At 32.4% G+C, this 22,578-nt stretch overlaps 1 protein-coding gene across 8 annotated transcripts in view; it reads left to right on the top strand.

Annotated features, from left to right (window-relative positions):
* The window catches only part of NEK1 (NIMA related kinase 1), a 152,125-nt gene that overhangs the window by 61,639 nt on the left and 67,908 nt on the right, over positions 1-22,578 (top strand). For 3 of the 8 annotated variants that reach the window (XM_031941988.1, XM_031941992.1, XM_031941986.1), the window contains exons 13-18: positions 756-815; positions 1,223-1,270; positions 1,402-1,467; positions 9,082-9,248; positions 9,330-9,452; positions 19,122-19,224. In XM_031941988.1, coding sequence (XP_031797848.1) covers positions 756-815; positions 1,223-1,270; positions 1,402-1,467; positions 9,082-9,248; positions 9,330-9,452; positions 19,122-19,224 — 567 coding nt within the window. Of the gene's footprint in view, positions 1-755; positions 816-1,060; positions 1,126-1,222; positions 1,271-1,401; positions 1,468-9,081; positions 9,249-9,329; positions 9,453-19,121; positions 19,225-22,578 lie in introns of all 8 variants that reach the window. The other 5 variants (XM_031941993.1, XM_031941989.1, XM_031941994.1 and 2 more) reach the window with 4 other exon arrangements.

Below are 22,578 nucleotides of genomic sequence, written 5' to 3'. Positions count from 1 at the left end.
CTGTGGAAAGTTTGAGTGCTTACTCAGTAGGTGTGATGTAGAGAGAGGTGTGGTCATTGCTGTCCTGATCTGCACTCTGCTCTTAATCCAAAAAGAGACACTGGTCTCCTGCAGCCACAAGCACTAGTGTTCCTTTTCACTTGGAATTGTGACTAGAACTCATCCCCACTTGTGATCCCCTCTCCAACTTGGGACTACAACCCAGAACTGTGTATGTGCAATAAAATTGCCAGTTAGTGATAGCTATACCCGGAGCCAGAAAGAGGTCTCTTGTAATTTTTTTTCTGTCTAGTTGTCAGAACCTCTCACCATCTCTGGACTGAGAGCTCCCAAAGCAGGTGCTGTTTCTGCCAAGACTTTCACCTTGGGTCATATATTTCTCTTGCCAATTTCATAAGTTTTCTTAGGATAGAAAAATGCCTCATCCTGTCTTTTTGTTGGCTCTGATGCTCCAAAATTTGTTTTAAGGCATTATTTTAAAGTTATTTTGAAAAGTAATATGAGTTCAGCTGAGTTGCTTCTAATTAATGTGCCATCTGTTGACTATTAGAAAATAGCAGTTTCAAAACTTTTGGCATCTAATCTTTTCTTATCCACAGAAAATATATTAAATTCAATTGAAGAAAGTTATATTGTGAAATAATTTTATCAAAGTTGGCTTTGTCATTTTCTTTTGATTTTCCTTATAATTTGGAGTTTGCTAAGATGTGTGGTTCATACTCTTTATCTAATTTTTAGCTTCACTTTTTATCTAGGCCCAACAAACTCCAAGGAAGAAAATGAATCCTGAAGAAGAAAGGAGGAAAATGTTTGAGGTATAATGTCAACTATTGCTTATTTTTAAGCCACTCAAGTAATTTTTAAACAACTAAAAATCTTTGCAGTACAAAATTAAACCTCCAAACCTTTCCTCCTTATTTCTTTTCACCAAAAATCTTTAACTTTTTTTTTTTAAACCTCTTTGGGCTTGCTTCTATTAATGGAGTACTTAACTTTCCTGATGAAAATATAAAGAAGGAATGAATATAGTGACTACAATAATACTTTATTTCCCTTTAAGGAGTTAGCATGGAGGAGAAAGTTAGAATATCATGAAAAAGAAAAAAAAAACCACAAAAGGAACAGGTAGACCTAGGTTTCTTTTTCTTTTCCTTGATTTACTGATATATCTAATGTACCATATTTCTGACGGTCTAAAGAAACTATCTTTTAATTGTTACAGAGTAGGTTTTTGAAACAAGAACGTATGAAAAAACAAGATAAGGAAAGGGTAAGGATAAAATTCCCTTTACTTTTCTGTAATACGTTTTTCTAATTTCTTCAGGAATACATTTTTACTTCACATACGACATTTGTTTCTTAAACAAAATATTTGAAACTGCTCTTTCTTTTTTTCTTAAGATGGACCGAATAAATAGGGCCAGGGAACAAGGATGGATAAGTTGTGGTGGAAGTGGTGAAGTTAAGGTAGGCAGTAGATGTTAATATTTAATCGGATAATTGTTGAATTACAGTTAAAATTTAGTCCTAAAATATGTCTCTTAATTACTACCATTTAGTAAATAAAAATGTATTCATGATTGATTCACAATTAATCCTGTGAAATATTACTGCAGATATCATAAGACTTTTTTTTTTTTTTTTTTTTTTTTGGTCTTGGCTAGATATATTTATTTCTGATATTGTTTGATTCTTATTGGTGGATATGTGAAAATGGTGATGTTTCTAGCAGTTGCACTCTGGAACCCTATAGCAAATTGATATCTTGTATTACTCATGAATTTTTTAAACTTGGATTATATGATGACTCAGTTGTTTAGTACAGTATTATATCTCTAGCCGCTTGTTAGGTATCCTGACTTCTTAACATTTCCTTCCTTCTGCTATATTCTGCACATTTAAAAAATTTTTTTAAAACGTCTTTTTTTCTTTTTTAAACATCACTATTGATTGATAATGCCTCCTTTTTCCCTTTCTCCAACTTCTATCCTTCCAATTAAAAACTAAAAATCTTTTTTAAAAATTTGGCAAATCTATTGGAATAATAACATACTTCACCTAGAAATGTCTATCATTATTAATACTAATTATTAAACATTGCTTATTAAATACATTTATTATTTATTATAATAGATTATAGGCCTTTTAATTCCTGTAATTTATTAAGACAATCTATAAACTTATTAAATATCAAAAATTATAAAACAGACCATTTTCATGAGATAAATCATTAATAAACTATTCTCTCAGGCAATCTTCTAGATTGCTAAGTGAATTCATCCAAACCTTCGTAGATTGTAATATGTATTACCTGGACTTTTTCTAAATGTAAAGATAACAGTATATAGTGCTTTACATATATTATTTTGTTTGGTTATATACAGAAACTATGCTAATTCATTTTAATTGATCAATAAGTATTTATTATGTTCTGGGTAATGTGCTATGTGCTGCCAATATAAAGTCAAACATGTGACATTCTAAAAAAGAACTATGATTCTGGTCAACAGAACTGAAAATGTTTATGCTGAAGAAGGACCAAAAGCAATGACATTAATGAATGTGGATGAAAAAAAATATTAAATAAAACATTGGTGATTAAATTATTAAAATGCAATAAAAGTATTCATGTCTGCCAAGTAGGATTCATACAAGGCATTCATCAGTATCCTGAGTCCTTGTAATCTAATGAATAAGAAACTAAATGTTCAGTCAGTTAACACACATTTATTATGAAGCTCTTACTATGTGCCAGACATATCCTAAATGCTGAAGATACAGAAAGCAGCAAAAGACAGACTCTGTTTTCAAGAAGTTTCACAATTTAATGGGAAGACAACACGCAAACAACAATATGCAAAGAAGATATGTACTGCATTCATTGGAAATAATCATTAATGGGAATTTTTTTTTTTAGGAAGTAAAACTATTTTCTGGAATTCGGGGAAGTCAGAAGGTAGAGAAAAGGAGTGAGATTGTTTCAGGCATGATGAGGGCAGCCAGTGAAAATGACCAGAGTTTGGAGATGGATTCTCATATTTAAGGAACAATCAAGAAGCCAGGGGATTGTAGAGTACCTGGAGAGAGTAATATAAGGGACATTGGAAAGGTAAGAGGGAGCTAGGTTATGGAAGGCTTTAAAAGCCAAAGAAAACAGTTTATATTTTATCTTGGAAGTGATAGGAAGCCACTGATGTTTATGGACCAGAGGGATGACATAGTCTCAGTTCTCTTCAGTGACATGTGAGAGAGGATAAGGGAGAGGGAGCTGTGAGAAGTTTAAGGAAGGATGAAAAGATTTGGAGAAGGTAATGTGGAAAATGGGGTCTTGGGTAAAGAAGTTGTAAAAATATTACCTTGCTAGGGTGAAGATTCAGTTGAGTTGATTGTAGCATGATTAATAGAGCATTGAGGGATTACTTTGAGTTATCTGAAGGAAGAAAAGATATCAAAGGCATAGAAAAAAATCTTGGCCCCACAACTCAGTAAACTACAATATTGCTAACCTATTTGCTTTGGTATTTAATTAAAATTGTAATGAAAATTATAAAATTCAGTGAAGATATTCTCCATAAGGATATCATCAGTAGGGGGAAAAACAGGCTCTCACAAATGATATTCCACATTATATCACGTCTTTGTCATCATATAATTTACTAAAAAATATAGAAATTGTATGTGCAGGAAAGTGGAGTCCTTTTTCACAATTGCAGGGCATAAAAGTGTTTGTGGTTGCACATGAACCAGAGCACAGGCCAAGAGAGTATTAAGCACACTTTTCCTTAGATCATACCTCTTTGAGAATTCTGAAAAATTAACACTTCTTTCCCTTCCTCTCCTCCCCTTAAGCTAGCTCTGAAAACAGCTGCACAAAAAAAATATGTTTGGGACAGTGACTCCTCCTTCACCTTAGGATCAGAGCTTAACTTTAACATATAAAAGTAAAAGTCAAGAACTGAGCTGGAAAATGAGCAAAAAATGTTTGCTCATTTTATAGAACCTTTTATAAGGTTCTATAAAAAAGAAACTTTATAGAAAGTTACTTTGGTGACAGGGAAGATCTCAAGATGACAAAGTCAAAATCACAACATACAAATCTTCAAAGAAAAATGTGAATTGGTTTTAGGCCTAAAAAAATTCCTGGAGGAGCCTCAAAAAAATGAAAAAATGAATTAATCTTAGGCCTAAAAAGAATTCCTGAAAGAGATCAATTTTAAGAATCAAGTAAGAGAGGTAGAGAAAAAATTGGGGAAAGAAATAACAGTAAAACAAGAAAATCATGAAAAAAGTTATCACTTTGGTAAAGGAGGCATAGAAAAATGTTGGAAAAAATATCTTAAAAAACAGAAAAAGGAGAGGATTTTGGGAAGTAACAGAATAGGTCAGAAAATTGTAATTTCCAGATTTCTTATACAAACAAGACAAAATTATGCCCCAGAGCAAATGGAAAATGGTAAAAACAAATAAGAATTGGGGCAGAAGGGTGTCCTGAAGAAAGATGGTTGGATGGAGGTTTTTCTGTAAACACCTCAGGTTAGTTCTGCTGAAACAGCAAGGAGAAAGCTCTGGAGTTAGCTGAGTTGAGAGGTAGCTTCAACCATAGCCACAGGAATTTTTACTTCCTAGACAGTGTGGGGCACAGGCCTCTGCTGATGAGGAATGCCAGACTCAGCTGTGTTGCTGAGAGGAGGCCTGAGGAGGAGGAGCCAGCATATTCCTGGTGAGAGCAGAAATAGTGGGGCTGATGCTGATGGCTGCAGACACATGGAGGCGGGGAGGGAGGTTTGGTTTGGGGTTCTAGGTCAGTGAGGAAAACTGAAGAAGGAACTGAGGTCAGAGGTACCATCCTCATACTCTAGGACTAAAAGAGATTATTAAATCAGCAATCTGCCATAAATTGTTTGTTTTTAACTTTTATTTATTTTATTTCAAAAAACAGCAAAGGAATATAAAATAAAATGTCATGTGTCCAGCAGAACATCAGGGAAGATTCCAAAATATATAATAATAAATGACCAGTTTAAGAAAGGATATATAATATTCATGATTATATTATATTCATGTTTATCCCTCTTTTTTTTACTTCCTTGTAAATTGTTCTTTTGTTCTCTACTGCAAACTTTTTTTACTTTTTTTTTTCCTCCCTTTGAGCTCCCTTCTCCCCCAAGCAGATTATAGTTAAGTAAGAATGTATGCACATATAGATATATACACACACCTGGCCCCCCATCTCTTTCCTATACCTGTCTATTTTTTACTTTCATCCTCCTCTTTAACTTGCCTTACAGTTATTTAACCTCCCCCCACCCTTCTCCTTCCTTTGTCTTCCTCCCCCACCTTTTGCTTCTCGGCCTCAAAGAACCTCTTTTACAGTTAGAGAAACTTAAAAAGGAAATAAGAAAATTAAGGACCTAAATAAGATTTTATAAAAATTAAATACGACTGTCAATTGCTGATTGGCAGTATTAAGATCTTACAGCCCAATAAAGAAAAGGAACAATATTTAAGCATATACTTTATTTTATACATAAAAATTGATGTTTAATAATGACCCCTTGAAAATCATATTAAAAGTTAGAGCTCCTAATCCTAACTTGATTCCAAAGAATTGGTGCATGAAAGAACAAATCATAGAAATAATAATTTAGCAAGAGGAAAAACGACAGCAGTGAGACAACATACAAAATCTTGGTGCTGCAGCCATTGCGGTGGGAGAATTTGTCTCTCTCAACATTTTAATTAACAAAAGAGAAAAAGAACAGATAGATGACCTTAACATGAAACTAGGCAAAACAATAAAAGCAACATAATTAAAACCCCAATTAAACACCAAAATAGAGATTCTGAAAATAAAAAGTTAGTAATAAATTTGAAAGCAACAAAAAAATTAAATTAATAAAAATAAGAATTGGAGGGTTTTCAGTGTCAGATTTAAAGTATCAAAAAATGCAAGTATTACAAAGTATGAAAAAGAATTTACAACAAATGTGCAAGTAGATGGAAAGTGAAATAGAATTTTAGGAAAACAATAAAATACCTCTAGCATTGTTAATTTTGAAAGACTTAAGAATTCTGATAAGTGTCACAAGGAGTTTTTATCCAGAAGATAAAAATTCTTAACCCCTCTAATCTTGACAGTAAAGCTTTGAACAAGAGGTATAGGAAGAGACGGTCTTTCTGACACAACCAGTGTGAAAACTCCTGTTGCTTGATTTTATACTAGTTTGTTATTGGAGAATGAATGCCTTTCTTTAGGTTGGGGAGTGAGACCAAGGAGAATGATACCAGAAAAAAAAAAAGTTAATGAAACATTTGTAAATAACACAGTAGAGAGCACAAATTTCAGAAAAAACATATCAGCAGGACAGTGACCTTGTCAAATATATATATACTTTGGGGGCTTTTTTGCTTGTTTGTTTACAGCAAGCTATACTTAGAGATTTTGTTTCATCTCCATTTCTTTTTCTATTCATTGAATATGGAAATGATTGCATTGATATCTATCATATTTAAAATAAGTGAAAAAGAATGTTAATAAGCCTATAATTGGAAAAATATGTATACAAATATATACAAGAAGCTTTAAATTTTTTTGTTTGGTACTGTGAAAAACTAGGAAGAACTTTCATGACCAATTAGAATGGATGAATTGTGATATATTGATGGAATATTATGGAACCACAAAACACCCAGAGTAAAACACAAAGAAATATGGAAAGGCAATTGTTTTAGTAAACAAGTCAGAATTAGGGTAATGGCATACACATTGACTATATATATTTATAATAAAAATGCATCAAAATTTAATTGCATCAAATAAGAGGTCAAAAAGGGTCCTGGAAAGTTTATAATTTAGTGAAACAAGCAGGATATAATGAAAAGAGTAGGATTTTGTACCCCCAGATTTGAATCCTCACTTGACACAACTGGACAAATAACTTAATTCTCAGATTCTGTTTGTCTGTAAGTTGGGAAGAATACTTGTTCTACATACTTCTACATAAAAGTTTGTTATGAAGAAAGTGCTCAGAAGTGACAGAAAGTGCTATTATATAAATGGCCATAAAAGTGTTAAAACAAAATTTGGCAAAATATTAGTTAAATTAAAGTTTACCATATCTTGAAACTACTTTCCTCTTTGCTTAAATTACATAGCTAAAGTTTTAAGGTGGTGCTTCACAATGTGGCTGCTACTCCCTAACTCCTTCACTGCTTCCTCTCCTTGGAATTTCATTTGTGACTTCCTACCTAAATTCTCTCTCCTTTTCTCATTTGTCATCTTTCTTGATCTCTGCTCTCTTTGATGCTTTTTAGACCATTTCCTTGGTGAAGCTCTCTTTTTTCCTTTATTTTTTGACAGTATTCTCTTGCCTTGCATAATACCTATTTGACAAATCTTTCATCTTTTCATACTTTGGACTCTTCAGTATTATAAAGAACTGATCAACTTCTTCCAGCTTCAAGTTTCACTTCTTAATGATGACTTCTAAATGTACATTTCCAGCACTCTGAGAGTTTACATTGCCTTTATCTTGAGGATCTCCAAACAAATATAGTTATCAGCTCCAATTAAATGAATGGCTTTCTGATGCCTCAGACAATGTGTCAGGAATTGATATCTTACTTCCTTCTCCCCCTAGCTGATAGTCCTTCCTAGTTGGCCATATTTTAGATAGTAACATTGTAATTTTCCCAAACACTAAGAATCAAAAAAACTTCTTATATATTCCTGATCAGTGCTCCAGTTCTGCCAATTCTGCATCACTCTTCAATAGTTCTTTGTACTCCCTAACCAACTTTAGATCTTCCCAGTGTAGTTCCTTGCCTATAGCATAGTGTCTGATTAGTGGTGGATCTTGAATAGCAGGAAAACTTGATTTCAGTTTAAAGTCTTTTTTGGCTTCCCATTGCTTCTCAGGTGGTATACAAATTGACATTTATACAGTGTTTTTGGATTTATAAAGTACTTTATATACATTATATATAATGAAACTTATGAGATAGATATTCCAGATATTATTCTCATTTTACAGACGAAAAATTGGTAGAAGAGAAATTAAATGCTATCTATGAGCAGAAAGCTAGAAACTTTCAAATGTGGAATTTGACCCCCTGATCTCTTGTGATTCTTAGACCAGTGTCCTTTGCATTAAGCCAAATTTAAATCCAAGCCCCTTAACCTGATATTCAAATCAAATCCTACTACATTTCTCACTGCTTTGTGATGTTCCATGGCCAATCCAGTGTCCTTACCTTTCATCCTTTCTTCTTTTTTTTAATCTCAGACATTGACCTTGCTACTTTTCAATACCTTATTTCATTTTGTTTCTGTAACCTAAAAGGTGTTCTTTTCTTTTTTTCTGTACCATTCAAACTCAGTTCAAGATTAACTTCTTTTTGCATTTAGTTATTAACCTAATCTGTTATGATCTTACTAGTATTGAGTATTTCTTTACCTGTTTTACATTCTATGCCATATTGTTGTTCACTTGCATGCTAATTAGACATTAAAAAAAAATCCTCCTAATCTTTCCAAGTATGTTGCAAGTTTCTTGAAGACAATAACTTTGTTTTCATTGCTTTTTATATGTATCCAGTGTTGATAATTGCCAGTGAATGTTATCTTCATTGTTTTGACTTCCATTTGGAAACTTTTTTAAAAAGTATCCTTTAATTATTATGCATGTATTTGTTACATTATTCTTCATTTTTATCAGTTCATAAAATAAACTAAAAATGCCATTGTCATTGGAAAAGTGCTATGCCCTTGAGTATTTTGGGGAACATTTTGTTAGAATTTACCTGTTGTTCTATGCATATGTTTATTACATTATTGTTTATTTATTTGGCTAAGCTGTTTTTATTAGTACACAAATTCAGTCATTGTCACTGAGGACAGTACTGTGCCCTTGAGTACTTTATAATGTAAAAGGAAAACTACAACATTATATAGTATTATCTTTTAAGTTAATAAATTCATTTTGAAAAGGGCAGCTGTTTAATATTTTATTCTTTTGGGACATAATATATATGAAATAAAAAGAGACAAAAGGCTATGAGAACACTTTCTTTAATTTCCAGGCTTCCTATATTGGTGGTAGAAGGGCCCTGGCACCGGGTCCTTTTCCTTCCCGAGGACCACATGAACATCATTACCATGCTATTTTTGATCAAATGCAGCAGCAAAGAGCCGAAGACAGAGAGTCCAGGTGGAGAGGAGAAATGAATCGCCATTGCCTTCCTGAAAGGTACGGCTGTGTTCTAGTGAAGCTGAGTCTGCTGTGCTTCAGATAAAAGTAATGAGAGTCACTGTGCATGTTTATCTACAGAGGTGTTCCCCCTGGAATACGTCCAGGATTTCCTAATGGGCCTGCAGGTCACCACCATTCTTCTGATGCTGACACAGTTAGGAAAAGATTGAAGGCCGGGTCTAAACAAGCCAACTCAAACAGGTTGGACTGTGATAATCTATGAATCCATCCTTGTGTGTCATTTGTCTATTGTCATAGATAGTTTGATTATTGTACTTGTTTGAAGATTTCTTCATCCATCAGAATTGTTTGCCATTTGGAAACTAACATTTGCCTTAATTTTCTAAGTTGTAAATGCATTTGGCATTTAATTGTGTTCTGTCAAGGAACCACAAATTTTAATAATTATAATTAGTAACTATTTGATTCAGTGACTTGATTTTTTGGATTATAATTGAGAACAAACTGTTTATATTCAGTGAAATAGGTGAAGATATGTCTATATGTCTTTATCAAAATCTTAATAATAATCTGTTATTGTGCATCTAATATACCATCATAGTAAGTTTAGGTTTTGCTTCAATTAGATTAAAAAAAGCAACATTGAAATCCCTAGTTTTTTCCTTTTCTCCTTAGGGTATTTGAATCTCTTTCTCTTTTCAGCCATTACTAATTTTTGCTTCTCTGTAAGCCTGGTAATCTTTCATTTCCCCTTTTTTTTGTTGTGAATTAGTTTAATAACAGAAACAATAACAGATTGACCTTGGATCAAGGTCCTTTGCTCCTTAGACAAAGCTCTGTTAATAAAAACTCACTTTTCATCCTTAAAATAGTTGTGAGATTGAGTGAAGGAGTCACTAACAAGAAAATTTAGACATACCATCTTTTCTTCTGGAGGTTTTTGTGGGGGCTCAAAATAAAAAGGTGCTTTTGAATTAAAATTGATTGAGAAGAACATTCCTACAAGTGGGCTAGAGAAGCAGAAACGTACATGACTGCTCATTAGAATACATTTAAGTAGTTCCAAGTGATTGAGTTATATTTAAATTAATGCTTGGTGCCTGATAGTCTGTGTAAGGTACTAGGAAGACTATGTACAGTTAGGGCAGTCCAGTGGAGCCTAGCTATACTATATTTTAAGATATTCAAGCAAAGAACTGGGCAGAATGAAAACATAAAGCATCTCAATAAAATCAGCACATACATTAGCTATTTATTTGTAAGAAATGTGAAACTGGGAGGGGTAGAGCCAAAGTGGCAGAGAAAAGGCAAGGAGTCACCTGAGCTTTTTAAAATTCTCCAAACAACTTTAAATGATTCCTCAAAAGAAATTCTGGAGAGGCAGAACCCAAAAAATGATAGCGTGAAACAGTTTTCTAACTCAAGATGACTTAGAAGGTCAACAAGAAAGCTCTGTCTCACCAAGAGGAAATGGAGCACAGTTCAAGTGCCTGTTACAGTCCATCTCACAGAAAACCAGCAAGCCTTGGGGGCAACTGAATCAGTTGTGGGCACGAGCTGCTTTCAGAGCTCTCAACCAACAGACCATGAAATTGAATATGATGACATGATATTAAAAAAAACTGGTGAGAGATTTTGGGAGTCCCTTTGCCGACACTGGATACAGGATTCTGTTACAGTGTTACCCCTACACAGATCCAAGTCAGAGTCCTAGATTGCAGTTTCAGGGAAAAGAGGAACACTAGCTCAACTAAAGCTTATGGCTACAATGGAATGTGGAATGTGAATTAGGCAAGTCCTAGAAAAGTTCAGAAGGAGCTTTAAGAATAAAATAGAAGAATCAAGAGAAAAAATGGGGGAAAGAAATGACAGTTCTAGAAGAAAACTATGTAAAAAGAGTCAACAGCTTGGTAAAGATAACAAAAGTAAAGGCACACACAAAAAATACTGAAGCAAATACACCTTTAAAAAAAGAGAAAAATAGGGCAAATGGTAAAAGAGACAACAGAAATGCAGTGAAGAGAAGAATGCCTTAAGAAACAAATGGCCATGTTGGAAAAGTTGTACAAAAATTCCTTGAAGAAAAGAATTCCTTTAAAGTAGGATTGACCAAATGGAAAAGAAGGTACTAAAGCTCACTGAAGAAAATAATTCTTTAAAAATTAGAATTAACCAAGTAGAAGCTAATGATGCAATGAGATATCAAATAGCAATAAAGCAAAATCAAAAGGATAAAATAGTAGAAAATGTAAAATTTCTCATTGACAAAAACAACTGAATTGGAAAATAGATCAGGAAAAGATAATTTAAGAATTATTGGACCTTCTGAAAGCCATTATTTTAAAAAGAGCCTACTCATCATCTTTCAAGAAATTAAGGAAAATCGCTCAGATCTAGAACCAATGGGTAAAATAGAAATGGGGAAAAGAACAGTGATCACCTCTTAAAAGAGATCCCCACATGAAAACTCCCAGGAATAATACAGCCAAATTCCAAAGCCCTCAAGTCAAGGAAAAAATATTGTAAGCAGCCAAAAAAGAAACAATTTGAATATTGTGGAGCCACAATCAGGATAAGGTGATAATTAGCAGCTTCTACATTAAGCCATTAAATATGATATTCTGAAGAATAGAGGAGTTAAGATTATAACCAAGAACTTCCAGCCGGTAAAGCTGAGTATAAATCTTGAGGGGAGGAAAGGAGACATTGAATGAAATTTAAGCATTCCTGATGAAAAGACCAGAACTGAATAGAAAATTTGACTTTCAAATACAAGACTCAAGAGAAGTGTAAAAAGGTAGACTGTAATGGGCTGAAGCTTGAGTTGATGCACTGAGGTCCCAAGCACATGAGGCTAAATAGTAATTGGACCATACTCTATTAATATATATGCTTGGAGAAAGAATGGCCCCCGCCCACTCTTTGTGCAAGTCCTGATGTGTTGTATAGGAAATGATGATTTTGGTGGGTGGAGGCAGAGGGGCGGAGAGAGAAGCAGAAAGAGACTGCTGGCTGGTGTCTTATTGCAGCTGCTCACATTGCTAATCTCCCTTCACCTCAAAAAGAATAAAGGTTGAAGATTTTCCCTTAACCTGAATTCCTGACTCTGGATAATTTTAAAATATGCAGTCATCACAGTAGACAGGAAAGAGAAATCATAAGGACACTAAGATTGAGCTGTTTACATTCCCACATGGGAAGATTATGTTTATAACTGCTAAGAATTTTATCATTATTTGGGCAATTAGAAGAAATATACCTAGAGTATAAGAGTCTGAATTGAATATGATGACATGATATTAAAAAAAAAAAAGTTAATGGGTGAAAATTGGTAGAAAATGGGTGAAAAAATGGGAGGAAGAAGGAAGAGGTAAAATGGGATAAATTATTTCACATAAAGGAAAGCACAAAAAGAAAAAGGCATATAAGTACAGAAATATTTATGGCAATTCTTTTAGTGGTGGCAAAAAATTAGAAATTGAGGAGAGTTCCATCATTTGGGGAGGAGTTCATCACATTGTGGTAAATTGATTGTGATGGAATACTAATGTGCTATAAGAAATGATAAACAGGATGCTCTCAGAAAAACCTGGAAAGATTTAATTGAACTGATGCAAAGTGAAATGAGCAGAACCAAAAGAAAAGTGTACATAATAACAATATTATGCAATGATTATTTAAAAATGACTAATTTTTTCTTAGTAATACAAGAATCCAAGACAATTCTGAAGGACTTATGATCAACAAAACATTGATGAGTTTGAATGCAGATCAAAGCATACTTTTTCTTTTTTACTTTTATTTTTCTTGGAGTTTGTTTTTCTGTATTTTTTTTTCATATTATGATTTATATGGAAATACTCATGAAATTCCAGGTTTCTTGCTTTTTCAATGCAGGGAGAGGGGGAGTGAGAAAATTTGGAATGTTTTAATAAATGAATGCTAAAAATTATTTTTACGTGTCATTGGGAAGAAATAAAGTGTTAAATTTAAGTAGAGTATGTAAAACAATCATTCTCCTCCCTAAGTTTTTTTTTCTTTAAGTGTTATTGTATTAACACATGATGAATTTATTATTTTTAAAAATACGTGTTAAACTTAGTATGGCATATGGCTTAGGTAAGAATATTTAAAATACTTAACCATTAACTTTTTTAAGGCATAGTACATGCTACACATACTTTTTATGACTTAACAATTCCTGGCAACTCATTGGATCTTGATAACTTTACTAGAGCTGGTGTTCATTTTAGTCTATGCAGTAATTTTTGAAATGCCTTTAAGGTCTAAGAGCATTAGATTTGAAGTAAGAGCTTCTTTAGATTTGCTAGTCTTCCAGAACATTTTCTGGCTGAAATAACATCAAGTGCTAGATGTTTGATTATATTAGGTCGTTTCTCTTAATTTTATTACCATCTTAAAAGCATTACACATTTTGATAATTTTTGAATCAGTATGTCTGTACCAAAGTAACATTTTATATCAGGTTTTTAAGCAAAGGCAGGGTAGTCATTTATTAATTATTTGGTAGAGAGGATTCTTACTCAACTATGGGCTGGGCCAAATCTTTTTATAAAAATCTGTGAAATCTTTTTATATTCCTGCGATTTTATTTTTTGACCCAATTTATAGTAACACATTGAAAGCAGCATAGTGTAATAGAAAGAAAATTAGACTTAGAACTAAGAGAAACCAGACATCTCCACCATTTATTAGCTGGGTAACAATCTCTCAATCTCTCTCCACCTCAATTTTCCTGCCAATAGAATATAAATAATAATGGTTGTACTTATTTAATAGGATGCAGTTATCTTTACAAAGTGCTTTTTAGACTTTAGAGTGTTATGTATCAATTATTTTTATTGTTAATAAAATCCATATATATTCCTTTTTTCCTTTTTTATTTTCTTCTGGTTATACATGTACATTAACTTTTTTAAATTAACATTTCTTTATGAATCTTGTTGGGAGAGAAAAATCAGAACAAAAGGGAAAAGCCATGAGAGGAAAAAAAAAAAAACCAAGAAAAAGAACATGGCATGTGTATTGATGTATATTCAATTTCCCTAGTTCTCTTTTTGGATGCATATGGTGTTTTCTATCCAAAATTTATTGGAATTGTCTTGGATCATTGAACCGTTGACAAGAACCAAGTCTTTCATAGTTGATCATCTCACAATCTTGCTGTTTGTGTACAATGTATTCCTGGTTCTATTTGCTTTGTTCTGCATCAGTTCATGCATATGTATTCTTTAAATGTCAAATTCAGTATCTCCATTTCTTTTATGCCATTGCTATTAGTATGATCTCATTTGTTCTCTTATTATAAAATTATATTGTTAAATTTCAATTTGTAGATTTTTTTTCAATTAACTCTGTATTTTGACATGACTTGAATGTATTATTTTTCATGTATTCTAAATTATCATTCTTAATTGTGTTTTCCACATTTGATAATGGTTATTCTCTTTTTTCTCCTCAATATTCGTTTTTTCTGGATTTTTTGACACTGCCCTCTTTTCCCATCTGTCTGACTTCTCCCGTTCTGTGTGAAGCAACTAGATGATGGAATACTAGACTTAAAGTTGGGAAGACTTGAGTTCAAATCCAGTGTCAGACACTCACTGTGTGACTGGGCAAGCTTAATCTTTTTTTTACTCAATTTCCTCAACTATAAAATGAGGATAATAGAACCAAGATTATTGTCAGGATCAGATGAGATATTTGCAAAGTACTTTGCAAATCTTAAAATACTGTTAAAATGGTGTTAGTGGTAGTTATAGTAGTTGCTATCATTATCATTATCATCTTCATAATAATAGTATATGTCTAAGAGGAGTGGTTGTTGTTTGCAGGTCTAGTACTCTATCCACTGGGCAACAGCACTGGATTTGCAGTTAGAAGTCATGAGTTCTCATCCTGACTTTGATACTTAATAAATATGTAATCTTGGACAATTCACTTGGCTACACTCTGCCCTTGTTTCTTCAACTGTAAAAGGAGTAGACTAGATTAAATGGTAATTAAGGCCCATTTCAGCTCTACTTCTATAAGCCCAAGAAGATAACTATTCAATTAATTAGCCTCAGATGTTTTAAAAAAATAACTTCTAATTTCCTTAGTAAAGAACTCTTAAGTAGAACTGTGTTGTATTTATCTTTGTCTTATGTGATTCAATGATATTTTCTATTACCTAATTGTCCTATTAAATCTAATTATATTGCCAGAAAAGCTGACTCATTTTTACCAATTTGAGTTCCTTTGTTTTCCCTGATACTTTTATAAGAAATGCTCATTAATAAAATTCTTTAAATAGGATGGCATACTTGATAGAGCTGTAATTGAGAAGATAAAGATTCAAGTACTGCCTCTGCCATGTACTATAATGATCCACAAAAATCACTTAACCTCTCTACTACGATAAGTTGTACAGATGATGATGTTAATTAACTTAAGCATATCCCTTCCACACACCCCTTCTTCCTACATTCAACATGCTTAAGATATCCCCATTTGAAAACAAATTTTTTGACTTACCCAACCATACCTCTTTTTCTCTTTTTTATTTATAGCTTTAACTAAATTGACCTTCTATGATCACCCTCTAGCATATTAATATTATTTATACCCTTTAAGCTGTATTAACCAACTGTTTATTTTGAGGTGACCTGAATAAACATGAAGTTTTTTTTTCCTGCACTCTAAATTCTCATTCTCTTGATATGGTTTATTTTTTATCCCTTTTACTCCAAAGAAACCACTAAAAATAACTAATGACTTCTTTATAACTAAAGGACACACACTAATCAGACCACATGAGAAAAATTATTTTTGTTCTGATGCTTAGCTGAAATGTATCCAAAAGAAGATAGTCAAGATGGTCAAATGTCTGGAAATTCAGTTGAGAAAGAAATAATTAGGAATGTATGACTGGACTCAGGAGGTGTACAGAATTTTATTAAGTATTTAGTGTGAGTCAGACACTATTCTAAATGCTGGTGCTACAAAGGAAAAACATCCTTGCTTCAAAAAAACTTGCATTTTAATAAGAAAATTTAATAAGAAAAACTAAAAAATACTGTATATCTAAAATGTGTAGAGTGTAAATGGAAGATAGATTAGTAGACCATTGCAATGAAGACATGAACTAGAATGAGTGGAAAGAAGGAACAGATATATGTGAAATGTTATGGAAGTAGAATGAACAAGACAGCAACTGATGGCATACGAGAGTGAAAAGTTGAGATCAACTTCTCTAGGTTGTGAATCTGCATAACTAGAAGGAAGTTGCTGCCCTTAATAGAAATAATTAAATTTGGAGGAGCCAGTTCTTAGAGAAATAGAATGATTTTCATTTTGGATGTGTTGAGTTTATTATGATGCCTACACATAGCTAGTTGGTTATGTTGGAGTGGAATTTAGAAGAAAAACCAGAACGGAATCTGTAAATCTGAGAATGATCTATACAGGGAAGATCAAACTATACATTTAACAATGATCAGTTTGTCTACCCTTTTCATTTTACAAAATGAAGGCCAAAAGATGTTTAGTCACTGGACACGCAGATAGTAATAGAACCCAGATTTGGCTCTAGATGCCTTTTCCCAAAACTCATCTTCTTTCTACTACATCATGCTGCTTTCCATCCTTACCCCTCCAAAATTTTAAAGCATTTTAGCTAAGTTTCTGGCCAGTGCTCTGGTTTGTTAGCTGTGTGATTGTGGCATTTAATCCCAGTTGGTTCTCAAAAACAAAACATTAAGTGAAGAACAATTGTTAGAATATTAGAATTATTAAAATAATAGTGATGAACTGCAATATATTTAGTCTCAAAATAGAATTTTTAAATTACTATATGAGATATGAGCCTTGGGATCCTGACATGTTTAATTTTGAGGTGGAGCAGGTTTAGCTTCTTGAAGCTCAGTTTTATACATTAAGCAAACAGATTTTTTTGGTTTAGTACCCAGTTGTAGTCATAAAATTAAGATTTGCTATTTTATGCTTTAAAATTATTTTGTCATAAGCAAATATTCAAATAGACAAATGACACAAAAATAAAATAGGAAATGTCTGTTATAGTGTCTTTTAATAAATTTTAAAATATGTGCATATTAACTTTAGGTAGTAACCATATCTTTCAATTTCTCCTTTTTAAGTTTGTTTTTACTTCAGTGTGTTTTTCCAAACTATTGCTGCTGTAATTAATAATTTTTTTTAAAATTTAAAACTTGAAATAGAAAAAGAAAAACAGAAAAAATAAAGAAAAACACATTGTCAGAATAGCAGAACTAGAAAAGGATTCAAAATATGTAATAATAAATTTCCATTTCAAGAATGTACATATAATAATAAAATACATTGTATTCAAAACTGTTCATCTTTGCTTTGTTGTAGGTTTTATTTTGTTCTCTGCTATATACTTTTTACTTTATATATATATTTTCCCCTTTCTTCTCCTTCTTCCACTTCCTCGAAGAAGGCTACAGTTAAGCATGTATCGCTCTCTCTTTGTCACTCTCCCCCTATATATAGATAACTGTGTGTGTGTGTATGTGTATGTATATGTGTATGTGTATATACAAAAACACATATATAATCTCTACTCAATAACTAATGAGACTCTTAGAGATATGCTTTATCTTTCCACACATAAAACATAAACAACTTGTCTTTATTGAGTTCCTTGAAATTAGTCTTTGATATTGGCTCTTATATGTCCAGTTTTCTATTAGATTCATGTTTATTTTCAACAAAGTCCTGAAAATCTGACAGGTCCATTTTTTTTTCTCATTCAATGTTATACTTAATTTTGCTGGATATAACACAACCCTAGTTATTTTGATTGTTGATAAATTATTCTTTTATTGTAGCCACTGACAGGTTTTGTGCGATTCGAATTTTAGCTCTAGCATATTTTAATTGGGGTTTTGTTGTTGTTATTGTTGCTGCTGTTGCTGCTTGTAAAATTTTATCTTTGATCTGGAGGTTTTAAAATTTAACAATGATGTTCCTATATATTTTCCTTATAGGATCTTTTTCAGGTGGTGTGCTGTACTTATTTACATAGTTGTAGTCATGATGTATATTGTTTAGATTCTGCTTTTTTCTGAGTCATTGCTTATTTGTCTTGGTATAGTTATATCATTCTGTAAACATAATATTCCAGGAACATCTGAAATCTTATTGAGATGAAAGGAAATGTTCTCATTTTTTTCAGTTTTCTACAACAGTCAGACTCCTGTATTTTGATTTGTAGCAATTGAACAAACTATATAACACATTTAAATTCTTTCACTGTTGTTTGAGGATAATATAGAAAACAATTTGGAAAGATTCTTGAAACAAATTGCCATACATTTGATTCATTTCTGTGAAAATATTGGTAGGCTTCTACTGTAGAAGTATTTGGCATATATGGAACTTTTATTTTGTAAATTTTAAATGGTAATTTAGAATTTAACACTTATTCAGTTTTTCTCTTTTTCTTTTCCCTTTTTATTCTATTATTTTTTCTTCTTTGCAGTGAAATAGTTATGAAATATGGAAGGCCCTAAATGATCAACTTATAAAATAAGCATGTCATTTAAAAGAAAAATAGCTCGTACAAATGTTGAAAGAACCATAATTTAAAGGAATTTAAATATTATAGATTTAACTCCATTTTAAAAGTAAGAGACATCTCCACATGAGTTCCCTTGCTCTCTTTTGCAAAATTTCTAATTTCTTGAATATGATTTGTCTGGTTGAAGCTATATATGTTAACCACATCATAAAGGAAAGTGGTATTGTCTCCTAGTTTCTTTTTCTCTTATTCTTCTTATGTTATTATTTAGAACATCATTTCTAACTTTGTGGGCAATTTTTTTAATGTTCACAATAATTAACATCCTTGTCTTAATTTCTTAGGCAAAGAGGACAGCTTTCTTCAGAAAGAGCAAAACAAGTAGAGGAATTCCTGCAGCGGAAACATGAAGCTATGCAAAATAAAGCTCGAGCTGAAGGACACCTGGTATGGTATTCACTTAATTTTGAAGTATATAAGTGTTTTAATGCCTTGTGTAAATGCTTAAGCTCAAATAGACATAGTATAATTAAGAAATTGTGCAAAAATAAGGAACTCAAAGTCATCTTGATGTCACCAGTTTTCCCAAATGAGATGAATAATACTCCTCCTGCTATATCTTAAACTATAAAATACTTTAACTATGAAGGTATTCTAGAGTTGCCTTTCTAGGTGAGTAATGAGTCCTCTCCTTATAAGTTCAGGAAGGTTAAAGTAGTTCAGTTTTTCTCACAATAGAGTAATGGACTAGAGAAAGAGGAAATGGATGCTCAAGAAAGAAATGTACCTTCTTTTTTCTGCTTTTCCTACTAATTTTAGTATTGGTAGAGCATATAAAGAAGGATCCCACTTTTTGTTGTTTTTCAGTTATTCCAGTTGTTTGACCTATCATGATTTCATTTGGGGTTTTCTTAGTAAAAGTACTGGGAGTAGTTTTCCATTCCTTCTATTCATTTGACAGATGAAGACAATGAGCAAACAAGTTAAGTGATTTGCTCAGATTCACATAGCTAGTACATGTCTATGTACTACTACAAATCAACAGATTTGAACTCAAGAAGATGGTTTTTCTGACTCCACATCTGGCACTCTACAGTACTATCTAATTACCCTGACTACTTTTTTACTCTTAATTTTAATTTTGACATCTATGTTTAAACAGTTTTCTACCAGTGTCTTTCCAAGTTTAACTGATGTGACTGTTCAGAATTGAAGAAAATATCATTCTTGCTTAATTTCATAACTAAACCAAATTTATGTATTTTTTTAAAATGTAATTTTACTTTGATTTTATTGATGCTTTTATTTTTAATCACATTAACTTCTGAAGTTTTCCTTCTTCCCTCTCCCATACCTAGAGAAGTTTTCCTTCTAATAAATATTAAAAAGGTGGAGGGAGAAGTTCAACAAAACTGATCTCTACATCAAATGTGTCTGACAATTTATGCATTGTTTTATATTCATGGTCCTCCCCTTCTGTTTTTACAGTGATAAGAGGCAAAATACCTGTTCTCTGGGGCCAGACTTGGTCATTATAATTATTTAACATTCTGTTTTAAGTCGTCCTGAACCATACCTGACCCCTGGACCCAGATGGCTCTGGAAGACAGGTCACCTTGCACATCCCTCCCTTACTTAAATCCAACTCACTTATTGTCATGACCTCATCTCCTTCCTCTTCCAGAAGGAAAGACAAATAATTCTTTGTGTTTACATCATTGTGGTTACTACATCATTTTCAATATTTTATTTCATAATTATGAGAAGATATACAACTCTGAGAATCACATTCTTCTTTTATTCTACAGAGATCGAATTAATGAAAAGCCCTAAAGTATGTTAGAGAACTTGGTATCTCTGCTGCTGCATGGCTTTGGACAAGTTAACTTTTTTGTGTGTCAGTTAAGATTATTAATGTGGTAATTGCCAAGCCATTTGCACTTGTTAATAGAAAATATTATGTTTAATTGTAGAAAGCAAGACATTTCAGAGAGGTCATGTTTCAGCATACATTTCTCTCTTATGTTGTGTGTGTTTGTGTGTGTCTGCATGTGTATTACAATATGAGTTTATATATAATACAAATATGAGTATTACAATATGAGTACATACACATACCTTTTTTGTAATGCCTAGGATAGTTTTAATTACTGTACAATATTTCCCCCAAAATACTTTATTGATTAATGACCAAAAATTAGAAAATAGTGTTTTATTTATTTTTAATAATAGCTTTTTATTTTTCCAAATACATGCAAAGATAGTCTTCAACATTTACCTTTGCAAAATCTTGTGTTGCATATTTTTCTCTCCCACCTTCCTCCCCAAATAGCAAGCAATCCACTATAGATCAAACATGTGCAGTACTTCTAAACATATTTCCATATTTGTCATGCCGCACAAGAAAAATCAAAACAAAATAAACAAAAAACAAACAAACAAATAAACAATAGCACCACTAAGAAATGGTGAAAATATTATGCTTTGATCCATATTCAGTCTCTATAGTTCTTTCTCTGGATGTAGGTGGTTTTATTACAAGTCTATTGGAATTGTCTTGAATCACCTCATTGTTGAGGAGTGCCAAGTCCATCACCACCGATCATCCCATAATCTTGTTATTGTTGTGTACATGTTTTCTTGGTTCTATACATTTCACTTAGCATCAATTCATATAAGTCTTCCAGGCTTTTCTGAAATGAGCCTCTTGTCATTTTTTATAGGACAATAATATTCCATTACATTCATATACCATAACTTATTCAATTATTCCCTGATGAATATCCACTCAATGCTTAAAAGAAAAAACCAAAACAAAACTTAATAGTATTTTATTTTTCTCAAAAACATGAAAAGATAATTTTTAACATTCACCCCTGCAACTTTGTATTCCAAATTTTTCTTCTTTCCTCTCACCTTCCCCCTCCCCAAGACAACAATTTGATATAGGTTAAACATGTGCAATTCTTCTGAACATATTTCCATATTCATCATGCTGTGCAAGAAAAATCAATCAAAGGGGAGGAACCACAAGAAAAAAATCAAACAACAACATATTCAGTCTGCATAGTTCTCTTTCTGTATGTGGATGCTATTTTCTATCCCAAGACTATCAGAATTGCCTTAAATCATTGAATTGGAAAAAAAAAGCCAAGTTTATTTCAGTTGATCATCATGTAATCGTCTTATTGTGTGCACTGTTTTCCTGGTTCTGCTTCTTCACTCAGCATCATCAGTTCATTTAAGTTTTTCCAGGCTTTTCTGCAATCAACCTGTTCATCAATTCTTATAGAACAATAATATTACATTACATTCATATATCATAACTTATTCAGCCATTCCTCAGCTTATGGGCATCCACTCAGTTTCCAACTCCTTGCCACTACAAAAAGGGCTGCTACAAACAAAAAATCATTTTCTTTAGCACAATAAATTGCTAACATGTAGGACCCTTATAGCTTGGTAATAGGAGGTTAACACTATGTTTTTTTCCAAATAAGAAAGATTACTTTTAATACTTATCAAATTAAGGTTATTTTAGATTCTTGTTTGTCCTTTTACCTTTATTCATTTTTTTCATTTAGCCAACATTTATTGAGTTCCAGCTATGTTTATGATGCTCTGATAGATACTGTGAAGACATATGAAGAAAAAGAAAGAATCTTAGATAACTCTGAAGTCCTTTGGATTCTGTGACATTTCAGTCTGTTCTCTTACTCTGTGATCTTTCTTTCTCTTTTGTGGGCTCAACTCACTTTTCTTATTCCTGTCTCTTAAAGTGTTGGATGGACTCCAAAATTA

This window comes from Sarcophilus harrisii, chromosome 6, assembly GCF_902635505.1.
Source record: "Sarcophilus harrisii chromosome 6, mSarHar1.11, whole genome shotgun sequence".
Classification (NCBI taxonomy): domain Eukaryota; kingdom Metazoa; phylum Chordata; class Mammalia; order Dasyuromorphia; family Dasyuridae; genus Sarcophilus; species Sarcophilus harrisii.
The sequence above is the reverse complement of the archived record's forward strand: the minus strand, read 5'-3'. Positions and strand labels throughout refer to the sequence as shown.